The following is a 12,088-nucleotide window of genomic DNA, read 5'->3' on the forward strand; positions in this document are numbered from 1 at the left end:
AGCAGAGGAAGAGTAATCTGATTTCTGTTTGAGAAGGACTGCTCGGTTGTCATGTTGACAACTAATGCATGAAGAGTGCCTGGTACATGAAGAGTATGTAAAAATGTATAGCTATTATTATTAATAGTAACACTAATTTCTGCTGTGGGAAAGAAATACCTTACCCCCACAAGGTGGTACAGGTTTAGAAGATTCACCAACCTTAAAGGTAAGCGAGGCATAACTTCCTCTAGCTGCAGGAATCCTCCCCCTGTGCATCCCTGATCACTGGCCCTCCGCCTCGATATGGTATCAGGACAGGAGACTGCTGCACCTCCAGGCAGGCCACTGCACAGTAGGCTAGCTCCTGCCATCATAACCCCGCTTGGAATCAGCCCCCAAATGAATTTGGTTTCCTAGAATCCCACCAGCATCCTGAGCCTGTGCAATATAGTGCAAGTCTGCCCCCTCCCTTCAGAAGCTGAGGACAGCAATGGGCCTGGTAGGGTTTTATATTCAGTGATCCAAGGGTGGTTTCCAAAGGAAGGTGGAATTTTTAAGGGAAAGCTCCCAGGGGGTGGGGGCTTGAAAGGACAGAAAGCAGCTGACAGCTGCCTCTCTGGGTCCCCTGGAGAGAAACTGTAGGATGAAGAGGAAGGCCCTGAGACATCCCTCCCTTCCTGGCCAGAGACCTTGGCCAACAAGGGCCCAACAGATGAGCAACAGTGTCCTAGGACACAGGAATAACTCTTGGGCCACAGATGAGATGCTGAAACTCAGGCCTAGGAGGGGTAGATGGACCTGCCCAGGGCACCCAGCTGGCAAAGACCTAGCTTAGAAAGGGCCTGCAGCTTCCCGGACCAAAATCAGCTGCTGGGAAGTGTTTGCCCAGTCGTATTCCGTCTCCTTGGTTCTTGGGGAACCCTCTGGTGGAGCCTCCAGAGAGGCTGGGGAATAGGGACAGCAGTCACGTGAATCCACAGGGCTCCTCTCATCTCGACCTCAGGTCAAAGCTAAGAGGTTAGGGATCAGGGGTGGAGACAGAGACGCTGAAGTCCGCTGCCTGGTTTCCCTTGGTGAAGGCAAGAGACGCCGAGCGCAGGCGTGGGACTCGCCCCTACAACTGTGTCCCTCCAAACCAAAAGCGCGCCCCACGTTTCCCCTCGGGGACCAGACTGCTCTCCCGCAGAGGGCTGAGGACGGAGGAGGCTCTGGGCGAAAGCTTTGAGAGGTCCAGGGTTTCCGGGGATGCGAAGCCAGGGATGGGCTTCGAAACCGCCCTTTGCCTCCTTCCTCTTGGGGATCCCCCCGGGCACCGGGTAAAGCGAGAGCTGCGACCCATGAAGAACAAGGGGGGACGCAAGGGCCACGATCGAGGCGCAGAAACCCCACCCCGCTCGGAGCCCTCCTGGGCCTGGAGTCGTGCCGGGCGCTCCGCAGCCACCCCGCCCCACCCCGCCTCCGCCGTCACTCACTGCCGCCGCTCCGGCTTGCTCTCGCGCTCTCGGCGCCTCGGGCACCTGCTCGCCCCGCGCCGAGCGCTCACTTCTCACTCGCACGCTGCAGACTCCGGCGTGGCAGCCCGCACCGGCCCCGGCCCCGGCCCCGGCCCCGCGCGGCGCTCCACCCTGCTCCCGAGCCCGCGGCGCCCACCCTCCCGCGCCCCAGCCCGCCATGGCCTGGGCCGGGGACAAAGAGCGGGGCAGCTTTTTGTCCAAACCGGGGTAAGAAGTTGAGGGCGGGGGTCTGCGGAGAGGGCCTCGGACCCCGCGGGGCACAGGGATGCTAAGCGGCCGTCTCGGGCGACGGAGATGGGAAAGAAACAAGGGAGAGTTGGGGTGGGAAGACCCCCAGCCCAAGCGGGGGCGGGGCGGGGCTGCGCTCCAGCCAGAGACTGGCGGTCCCTCCAGGCGACCGGGCGGGGCGGGGGGGGCGCTCCGGAGCGGGGGAGGCGGGCTGTGGCAGAGAAAAGAAGGGGAGAGAAGAAGGGAGGGAGGCGGCGGGAGGGCGCGGGTGATGCGGCGCTGGAGGCGGCCCGGCGCCCAGCCGCTGACCGCCCCCTCCCCTTCCCTTCCCCCTCCTCTCCCGCCCCTCCGGCTCCGGGGCCGCCACGCCGGACCCGCTCTCCCCGCGCTGCGCTGGGTCGGACGCCAGGTCTGCGCGCCGCGGCTGAGCGCCCACTCGCCCTGCGGAAAGAGCCGAGCAGGGACCGGCGGAGGCGGCAGCGGGAGAGCGGAGCGGCCGCCAGAGAAGGCGGCGGTCTGGAGCCGCAGCAGCAGGAGACCGGCAGGCAGAAACTCGGGGTTCCGAGGCGCGCGCTCTCCTGGCCAGGGATGGGTCCCGGCGCGGCCCGGCCCCCGACCGGCCCGCCGGGCAGAGACTGAATTGCGGGTCCCCAGAGTCCGGCGGACGACCGGACAAAAGGAAGCACGGACTGACTGACTGCCAGGAGCCTCCCGGCGGGACCTCGCGTTCCGCGCACCCGGAGCAGCGCCCCCCGCCGGAGCCGCGCCTGGCGAGCCGGCTAGGGAGCTGGACTGATTGGCGGCCGCCGGCGGCCGGGGGAGGGGGCGCCGCGCGGGGCCATGGCAGGCTCGAAGGCGTCCTAGCCCGAGTCCGACCGGATCCGAGCCCGCGCCGCCGCCACAGTCGCCTCTCCGAGCCCGGGTCCCCGTCGCCGCCGCGCCCCCTGCGGGAGATGGAACAGAGGAACCGGCTCGGCGCTCCCGGATACCTGCCGCCGCTGGTGCTGCGCGCCCTGCTGCTCTTCGTGGCCGAGGGTGAGAGCGGGAACTTTGCTGCCGCTGGGGTCTCAGGGGTCCTCGCCAGGGCCGCCAAAGCCAGCCTGTCCCGGCCGCCGCGGAGAAAGAGGCGGAGGAAGCGAAGGGGAAGGCTTCACGGTCTCCAGCGATCCTGATGTGCAGCCGCTGCCCGGTGCGGTCGGGAGTGGAGAGCGGCGAAGGGTCGCGGCATCAGTGGCGCCCGCGCCCAGGTCCTTCGGAGCTGGACCCGGGCTCCAGCTGCGGCCAGGCGGCTCGTGGGGCGCCGGGAGTTGGCGCGCCCCAGCCTGGCGCTGGTAGTGAGGCCGGGCGCGGGGAAGAAGCGTGAGCCGCTCCCCGCCTCCCCGCCCGGACTGGAGGGAAGCGGCCTGCAACGGCAGCCGGTCTCTGCAGCGGCCCGGCAGCTGCTCGACCGGACTTGGCCAGTGCCTGGGCCGCGCGAGCAGCTGGGGGGTGGGAAGCACACGGCCCAGCGAGCCGGGGTGGCCCCGGGCCTCCGCCCCACAGCTGGTCACGCCTCTCTCTCCCCCGCCCCCAGCGACATTCACCGAAGTCCCCAAAGATGTGACCGTACGTGAGGGAGACGACATCGAAATGCCCTGCGCCTTCCGGGCCAGTGGAGCCACCTCGTACTCGCTGGAGATTCAGTGGTGGTACCTCAAGGAGCCTCCCCGAGAGCTGCTGCACGAGCTGGCGCTCAGCGTGCCCGGCGCCCGGAGCAAGGTAACTGGCCGCCCGCGCGGCGCCTGGGGTGACCGGGGTGAGGCAGGCAGGGCGCCGCCCCGTGGTGCAACCCATCTCCTCCCGTCCCCGTCCTCACAGCACCTTCAACAACAGCAGTTGTTACCCCCTAGGCGTTCGCATTGCCTTCACGGAAACCTCCCCTGAACTCCACGCCTAGCCCTAGGAAGCTACCCCTCATCCAGTTTGCCCGCTCTTGCCAGCTGCGGGTCCAGAGGGTAATGGGTGCCGGGTGTTGAAAGAAGACCAATTGCTGGGGCCGGGCTTTCCCTGTCCTCTGCCACTCTGAGGTCCCCAGGGCACACAGCCAAGCAGCTAAGCTCCTCCGGGCTGGGTTCCAGAGGCTGGCGGAGCACGCTGTACAGGTTACCTCCAGCCGCTGCAGGGTCAGAGGGACTTCCCCCTTTGCCCATCTGCCTCTTAAACAGTCTCTAGCTCTGTCTCTCTCTCTCTCACGCACACACACACACCCACCTCCCCTCGCGCCGCGCGCACACACACACACACACCACACACCCACACCGCCTACCTTCGCTCTACACAGAGTCCCACCCTTTGCTCACATCTCCCATCGGGTCCTGTCCATGCAGCTTTCCAAGGGGTTTAGGGAAACACCATAGGGAATGGGGATGCTCCTCCGGAGGGAAATAGGTCTTCCTTCCCACCCAGGAGGCGATCCAGCCTCCCTTCCTTGGCTGGCAGGGGTGCTCCGGCAGCCCCTCCTTGGCCCGGCGCCATACTAGCTCCAAGCCCTGCTTCCTTCCGGATAAAACTCCTGAAAATCTCGATGTTCTTCCTGCCCTCCGCCGTGGCTACATCCCGAGCGGTTTCCAGTCTCAGCCTGCCTGCGGAGGATCCTCTTGCAGGAGGTGCGTCTGAGTTCTCTGAGCCTGAAGGCCAACAGCCTAATGTCTCTCTCTCCCTCTTTGCATTTTAGGTAACAAATAAGGATGCGACTAAAATCAGCGTAAGTGTGGAGCCCAGCGCGGGCCGCGGGAGACCCCTTCCGGCCGCTTTGCGCCCCGCAGCCTCCTCCCTCTTAGAAAGGCTCCTTGGCGGTGCGGTATAGGGCCCAGCTCACAGCCTGGCATTGTCGGCTGCTTGGCCTGTCCGTGCGCCATCTGTCGCCGGTCGTGGATCAGGTTCTCTTTTGCGTAAATCAAGGGTCCCAGGCCTGAATCTCCTTCCTCCTCTGTACGCTTGCCTGTAAAGCTCTCCTGCAAGCTCCTTGCCCTAGCTCCTGGCTCAGGGCTGTGAGCCCCACTCCCAACCCGCACGCAGCCTACGCCCTGGCGGCGCCCTCTGAGGCAGCCCTCCGCTCTGCCTGGGTTGCGGGTCCCGGTGCCAGGCGCTGTGGGCTGGCTTGGAGTTGCGGTGGAGGGGAGGAGTCTTGCCAGGGTTGGGGAGGACATGCGCTAAGCATTCCCGGCTGGAGATGGAAGGATCACGGCCTGGGGATGACCAGGGCCTCCTGTGCTTGGTTCGGAGGTGAGGGTTCCCTGGGAGCTTGGTGAGGGCCATAAAGCGGTTGGTCCCCGGCGTCTCCAGCAGCTCGCAGGGAGCTGAGCTTTGTCCACCGCTCCATGCTGCCGCCGAGAGGCAAGTTCCTAGGTAGCAGGGACCCAGAGGGTGTGGCAGCAGCCTCTGCTTCCACTGCCTCCCAGCGAGGGCAGAGCGCTCGCTGAGAAGGGCTGGAGCTGGGAGCAGGTATCTGTGCACTATGAGGGCAGAGCGACTCTCCCTCGGACACCACCTCGGCCCTCCAGACTCTGGAATGAAGGAGCATTAGTGGGAGCGGATGTGAAGGCCCGAGGGCGAGGCGCCGGCCTGCCCGCGCCCTGACCGAAGCCCCACTCTTTTGCAGACCGTGCGCGTGCAGGGCAACGACATCTCGCACCGGCTGCGGCTGTCGGCCGTGCGGCGGCAGGACGAGGGCGTGTACGAGTGCCGCGTGTCGGACTACAGCGACGACGACACGCAGGAGCACACGGCCCAGGCGCTGCTGCGCGTGCTCGCGCGCTTCGCGCCGCCCGACGTGCAGGCCGCGGAGGCCGTGTCCCACATTCAGAGCGGCGGCCCGCGCCGACACGGCCCCGCCAGCGCCGCCCGGGCCGACGGCGCCCAGGAGCCCGGCCGCAGCGACAAGAGCCCGCCTCCCGGGGGCCCTCCCGCCGCCCCCGCCCCAGGCGTCCCCGAGGCCGCCGCCGCCTCCGCGGCGCACAGAGCCGCGACCACCGTGGCGGCCGCCGCCTCGTCCGCGCCGCCGCCGCCCCGCGAGGCGGCCCTTCTGCGCCAGAGGCACTCAGGTAAGGGCCCCGCGGGAGTCTTTCGCCGGACGGGCCGCCCCCGCTGCGGTCGGTCGCGGGCGCCGTCGGTGGGTCATCTGGCGGCAGCGTTCCCGGAACCCCGCCTCTGCTTTCTTCCCGCCGCTTTCCCGTCCTTACTGTCGGCTGCTGGGGGTGTTCACCACCCACGTTTATGACGGTGGGCGCCGCCCGGGGTACGCGAGGCTGGAGGCGGGGAGCTCGCTCTGGAGTTTGGGGAACCGGACCTCGGGGGCTGCACCCCAACAGCGTCGAGCCTGCTTGTCTCCTGAACACCCAGGGTGGGCAGTAGCACCCAGTCTAGAGTGAGAGGAGGCAGTTACAGTTCGGGTCTTGTAAGTCTGGGTGCCACCTTGACTGGACTGAACAGACACACTTTGTTGGAGCCCGCGTGGGTGGGCCTGGCTGCATGCGCTCTGCCCTCCTTGGCAAGCTCCAGGCGGTCCTAGACACCAGTTCGGCTATAATCGCCACTCCAGGCTCCTTTAGGCCCTCATGGGGGACCGGGTGAGGATGGAGCCCTGCCATTATTAGGAGGGCACCCAGAGGTTCAGGGCTGCTCTCCCAGGGAGCTGAGAGGATCAGGGGAGGGGGAAGGGGCAAGGAGAGAAGAGAGTCAGAGAGCAGAGGGCTAGGATGAGGGACTGACTGCAGGCTGGAAGCAGGAGGGCCGGCTTAGCAGTGTGGGCTTTTACCCAGGGCAGGGGGGCCTGCTGCACAGGGTGTCCCTCCTCCAAGGCACCCCTCACTCCCAGCACCTGCTCAAAGGTGGGACCTCAAAGATAGCTCAGCTCCAGGGCTCACTCCCTGTGGCTGCCTTTAAGCTTGTCACTCCCTCTCAGTCTTGTGGAGGCACAGACTCATAGAGAGCATCTCCATCAGCCTTGCAGCACTGAGAGTGCTGGGCTCTGGGACAGTCATATAAACCACCATAGGGTGGGGGAGCTGAAGCACACCGCCCTACTCTCATGGTTCTTTTTTTTTTGTTTTGAAAGCCCCGTCCCACTCTTTGCGATCCCATGGACTATACAGTCCATGGAATTCTCAGGCCAGAATACTGGAGTGGGTAGCCTTTCCCTTCTCCAGGGGATCTTCCCAACCCAGGGATTGAACCCAGGTCTCCCGCTTTGCAGGCAGGTTCTTTACCAGCTGAGCCACCAGGGAAGCCGTCTCAAGGTTCTTAAAGTGCAGACGCCCCGCCACCAGCATCCGCACTTTTAAGGATGCAGACTCCTGGGCTCCCCGATAAATCCAAGGACACCAGCATCCTAGCCTCCCTCCCTGGCCAACCGTCTTAAGCCTTCAAACAGTTCAGTTTGCCTTCCACATTTGTTCAGTTGTTTCTCACTAAGTCACTCTCCCTGTGGAAGCTTCTCCATGGGACTCAGGCTCTTGGCTATATCTGGAGGCTTTATCCCTCTCGGGTCCCACACAGGTACCCACAAGACCTTCCCCCAGGCTAGGAGGAAAGGCGAGTCAGTTGGGAACTTGTGAAAGTCCTCTCCCCAAACTCGTCCACGTGTCTTGGAGCTCACCCCATTTCGGTTTAAGATAACATGAGTTGCTGTGCAGAACTCCAAAATGCCAGAGGCTTAACACAATTCAAATATACTATTTCTGGTTTCCATCGCTGGGAGGAGGGGCTGAGGAGGAATGGCTCTGTTCCCTGCAGTCATTCAAAGATTCAGGCTGACAGAAACTCGACCATCTTTAAGAGGTGGCTTCCACGCTCACTCGTCAACGTACAGCCCACAAACAAGGGAAGAGAGAATGGAAGCAGCCTTTCTCAACCCAGCTCCCTGAGCACACCAAGCCCCGGGGCTCTAAGGCTCACAAAGCATGTGATGAATCTTTCTTATGCATTTAGAATGGGTCTTGATATCTGTCATTTTGGGAAGACTGAGAAGATAGCCACTCAGGTAATTTTGGTAGAGTTCAGTTCTCTCAGAGAAAAGCTGATGTGGAGAATGGCAATGGAAGTTTGTAAAGGCCATGCCTAGAAGTGGTCAATATTACTACCACCCTCATCCATCAGCCAGAACTCAGTCTGATTGTTCAACAGATGCAAGCAGGGTAGAAAGTGTAGTCCTTGGCTTGAGCTGTTCTCCAGTCTCATCTCTTCAGGGTAGAAGAGGAGCTTAAATCACGGGGACAAAGCCATCTCTGGCTAGCACGCTGGAAAAGGGTTATTAGGGATACTGGAAAAGGGTTACCGGCCTAGATACTGCTGGTTGGTGAAGAAAACACCCTCTGCCCCATCCCTTGGGCTCTAGCAAGTAAACGTGTGTCTTGGGCTGGAACATTCCTCTGGGATGTCCCATAGACTATAAGCAGAGCAGAGGATGTGGCGCATCAGGAGCCCAGATATGAGTTGTGTTTCCTTCCTTTACTGGCTGTGTGATTTTAGGCATGTGACTTACCCTCTCTGAAAGTATTTCTTTTAGAAATACTTCAGTAATCCCTGACCTCAGAGGGAACTCAACATGGAAACTGCTCTATAAAGTTCACTATTATCACCAAGGCCATTATATTCTCTGAGCGAAGAGGAAAGGAAGAGGGAGATGAAGCGAGTGGCTGGTGGTTGGGGGCCAGGCTGAGGAAGGTCTTGAATGTTGAGTGGAGCAACAGGAGCCATTAAAGTTTTCGGTAAAGGAAGCCCTGTGTGATAAAAGGTCATTCCTGCTCGATCTCCCTCCTCCCTGGGCAGAGCTTGTCCCCTCGAGCCTCATCACGACTGACCTGACTCTGCCCGGCACAGCTGTCAGAGCTCCAGTCTCTGGGCCTGACCGCAGGGAAGCTCCAGATAACGCATCGCTCCATCAGGGACCCAGCCACGGAAGTTGGCATGGACAGTGCCTTCTTTCTGGAAGTCCTTAGGTCAGCCCCGTTCTGATGGCACTTGCCAGCCCAGGCGGGGGCTCCTCTGCCCTCCCTGGGGTGAGAAGCGGTACTACTTTCCCCCAGAAAGCAGAGCCAGCGGGGCTGCCAGCAGGGCTCATGGGGCGGCACGACCGGGATGGCGTGTGCTGGCCCTAAGGCCTCTGTCGCCCCAAAGCCACTGCTGGCTCCTGCACAGGTCAGCAACCACACAGACACACCGCAGAAAGAGCCCCGGGTTCCTCTCCAGCTGTGTGCAAGCCCAGGAAGGTGGGCCCTCAGGTGGAGGGCCAAAGGCTGTGTCCTCCATTCTCTAGATGAAGCTCCAAGGAGAATCACTGTGCTGCGGGCCCCTCTGTGGCCCACTCTTGGTGTAAAGAAGTGGATCAGAGGACTTCTAATCCACACACGTACCCGACAGCTTGATGCCAAGGGGGCACGCATACTGTCTTCAGTGTCCCAGCCTGCCTCACCTGCTGCGCCTGGGGGCTGTGGGTGGGATGAAGGCTGCAGCTGGGTTCTGAGTCACGGGCACTACCAGCCTTTCTGCAGGGCTGTGTTGTCGAGCAGCTCTCGGTTCTGCCGAGCCTCTCTGGGATGCAGCAGGCAGCCGATCACTCAGAGCCAGCAGCAGTGTGAGTCAGAGGGAGCTCACGGTGATGATCACGGACTTGCTCCCCGCCCCCACCACTCTCCTCACCCAACTCTCGGTTCTTGGCAGCTTAGAGGGGGAAGGACGAGAAAGGATTGTGGCCACTTGGTTACCAGGCAGGCGTGTCTGCAGAGTGTAACACAGAGGGTGCTGGTGGAGCAGATGGCACATTCAAGCAGATTCTTGGAGGAGAGGCAATGAGAGTATTTTTTAAAGGTGTGAACAAGGTTAGGACAGCCAAGGATGAGAACTGGCCCCCGGCTCATAGCAGTGGGAATCATTAGCACCTTTGACCTGGAAGGGCAAAGGGAGGGGGCAACTAGCAGAATCCAGAGAGGTCAGGTGGACAGAGAGACCGGAAGAGCTGAGGCCTTGGGAGAGGGACATGCTGACCCCCGGTGGCCTGGCAAGACCCCCCTCTCCTGCTGACCTCTAGTCCCCTGTCAGGGTCTCCCAGTGACCACACCCTCCTGGGAGCTGAGGACAAGGGCACCTAGGTGATGCAGCCTTACAGGCCAGCTTCTCAGGGCTCAGAGCAGAGTGGGGAAAGGCGAAGGGTGGATGTGGAGTGACAGAGGCAGCAAGCTGGCTCTCAAGGGAGGAAGATGCATCCTGCCCCGGCCCAACACCAGGACACACCCAGAGCTGAGTTCCTAATTAGAGAGGTCATCTAATCTCTGAGCTGAATGGATACACTGGCTATTTCAGATTGGCAGCCTCAGAGATGGGCCCAGCCCAGCTCCCCAGTCACCTAAGCACTTGCTCCTGGGAGAAAATCAGAAGCCCCAGACAACACTGTGTCACTGTTTTTAAAGCAAGCCTCTTTGCTAACGCCAGGAAAGGGGTGAGGGGACTTACTCAAAGCTTTGTTTTCAGCTTTCTCACAGCCAGGCCAGAAAAGCCTTCCTGTGCCGTATACATGCCCAACACAGCCAAATACATATTTGCACTAAAAGTTTATGTTCAAAAACTCATTCATTTCACGTCTCATTTGTCAGGAGACATTTTGATATTTGTGCCTAAAAATAACATGGGCTGGATTAGCACAACAGAGCCAGCATAGGAGATTGGGGTCCTTCATAGCCATGTTCATAAATCTGACTCCTAATTAATTTGAAAACTGACCTATTTTTCATGAACACTTTGCTGCTGGTTGCCATTTCTAGAAGAAAAAAAGAGAGAAAACAAAACAGTATCTTCCAAACAAATCCTTCAACTGGAAGGTTGCCACAGTGAAGCCATGTGTGGCCTCAATAGAATATAGTTTGCAACTGACTGGCTTGTATGTTGGCAAGAGGTTCCCCTTTGCAGGGACCTGGGAATCAGCTCCGTGGAGTGTGAACCTCTAATTAGCCTCCAGGCTCCAGTTCAGAGAAGAGCCACCCTGGCCCCTACAGAGAGCCAGCTGGATGTGGGAAATTGATGCCTGGTACCCACCCAGAGAACTGAGTCTCAATATTTCAATTAATAATGAGAGAAAGACACAAGCAAGGTCATAGGTGTGATGGCTTTAGAGAGATTGTTACTGCTGGGAGCCATCCAGGGGAGCATCCTTGGCAGTCACCATGGCAACTGTAAACCATGACAGAAGAGGGCTGTGGACAAGGTGAAGGGAGCTCCTCTCAGCCCGGGCCCCTGGTAGACAACAAAGCCAGCAGAAATGCCAGTGTGACCAGAGAGAATCTCCGTGCAGTGGGCAGGTTTCCAACGGGGCCGGCAAAGGCAGGCAGCAGTCACCCGGTCTCCCCTTCTCCCCAGACCCACAAGGACCTGACAACCATCACCTTAAATAAATAGCCTGCTCCTCCCTCAAGCTCTGATGTGACACAAGGGTCGTAATTGAAGAGAAAGTGAATCTGGCAGAGGTTTTCCCACAGAGGAGAAGGTGAAACTCTGAGCATCCTGAAAGAGAACATGAAGGGACTTCACAAAGTAAATGGCTGAGCCTCACCGCTGGCAGGAGGCAGCCGCATCCTGCAGACGCGTGTAGGTGTCCACGTCACGGCCTCCCGTCCCTCACCGGCCAGTCCTATGGTTGCCTCGAGCAGGAACCAGCGAGGACAGCCAGACTCGGCTCAGGGCACCAAGGGCGCCCCCGGGACTCCGGCACAAAGCTGTCTGCGTCAGCGGGAGTCCCGGGCAGCACAGCCCTGGCCCAGACGAGGCTGACAGAGGAGGCCTGCTCTAGGCAGTGCGAGACCTCAGGCTGGAAGGAGGCGCCTGGGCTTCGTCCCCCTCTTAGATCAGTCCTGGGGAAGTTCCCGGGGGGCCTCTCTTTCCCTCCCAACTCTGTGCCCCATGGATTGAGAAAGTCACACCAGGTGGAAGGGCCTTTTTTGTCTATCATCCAGCCATGAGTCAGCTCACAACACAGCCATTCTCTCAGCACCCGGGAGACCCCAAACTAAGGAGGAAAAACCGTACTGCAGATCGTCATAATGATAAAGAATACTTGACTTTCACTGAGCACTAGGTGTGTGTCACGCTAGCATCTCACCGGTGTCCCCCGTTTCTACATGACCCCTTCTGCCCCACTCCATCAAACAGCCCCTGCCCCAGAGCCCAGATTCCTTCCTTCCCTAGCTGGGGTGGCAGCCCCACGGGAAGAGTGGAGAGCCAGGCTTTCTAAATGTCACCGGGAGCCGAACCCACCAAGGAGCTTCTCATTAAATACGCCAGGCGCACACTTTAAAAGCTCTGAATATTAAGGATTCCCCAAGCATCCATGGGAATAA

At 60.5% G+C, this 12,088-nt stretch overlaps 1 protein-coding gene across 2 annotated transcripts in view; it reads left to right on the top strand.

Moving 5' to 3' along the window:
• The first annotated feature begins 2,668 nt into the window (after positions 1-2,668).
• The window catches only part of VSTM2B (V-set and transmembrane domain containing 2B), a 29,415-nt gene continuing 19,995 nt past the window's right edge, over positions 2,669-12,088 (top strand). Inside the window, exons 1-4 of one of the 2 annotated variants that reach the window (XM_061386672.1) lie at positions 2,669-2,759; positions 3,298-3,482; positions 4,438-4,467; positions 5,365-5,806. In XM_061386672.1, the coding sequence (XP_061242656.1) occupies positions 2,678-2,759; positions 3,298-3,482; positions 4,438-4,467; positions 5,365-5,806 (739 nt within the window). In that variant the 5' untranslated portion in view covers positions 2,669-2,677. The remainder of the gene's footprint in view (positions 2,760-3,297; positions 3,483-4,437; positions 4,468-5,364; positions 5,807-12,088) is intronic. The other variant, XM_061386673.1, reaches the window with a different exon arrangement.

This window comes from Bos javanicus, chromosome 18, assembly GCF_032452875.1.
Source record: "Bos javanicus breed banteng chromosome 18, ARS-OSU_banteng_1.0, whole genome shotgun sequence".
Lineage (NCBI taxonomy): Eukaryota > Metazoa > Chordata > Mammalia > Artiodactyla > Bovidae > Bos > Bos javanicus.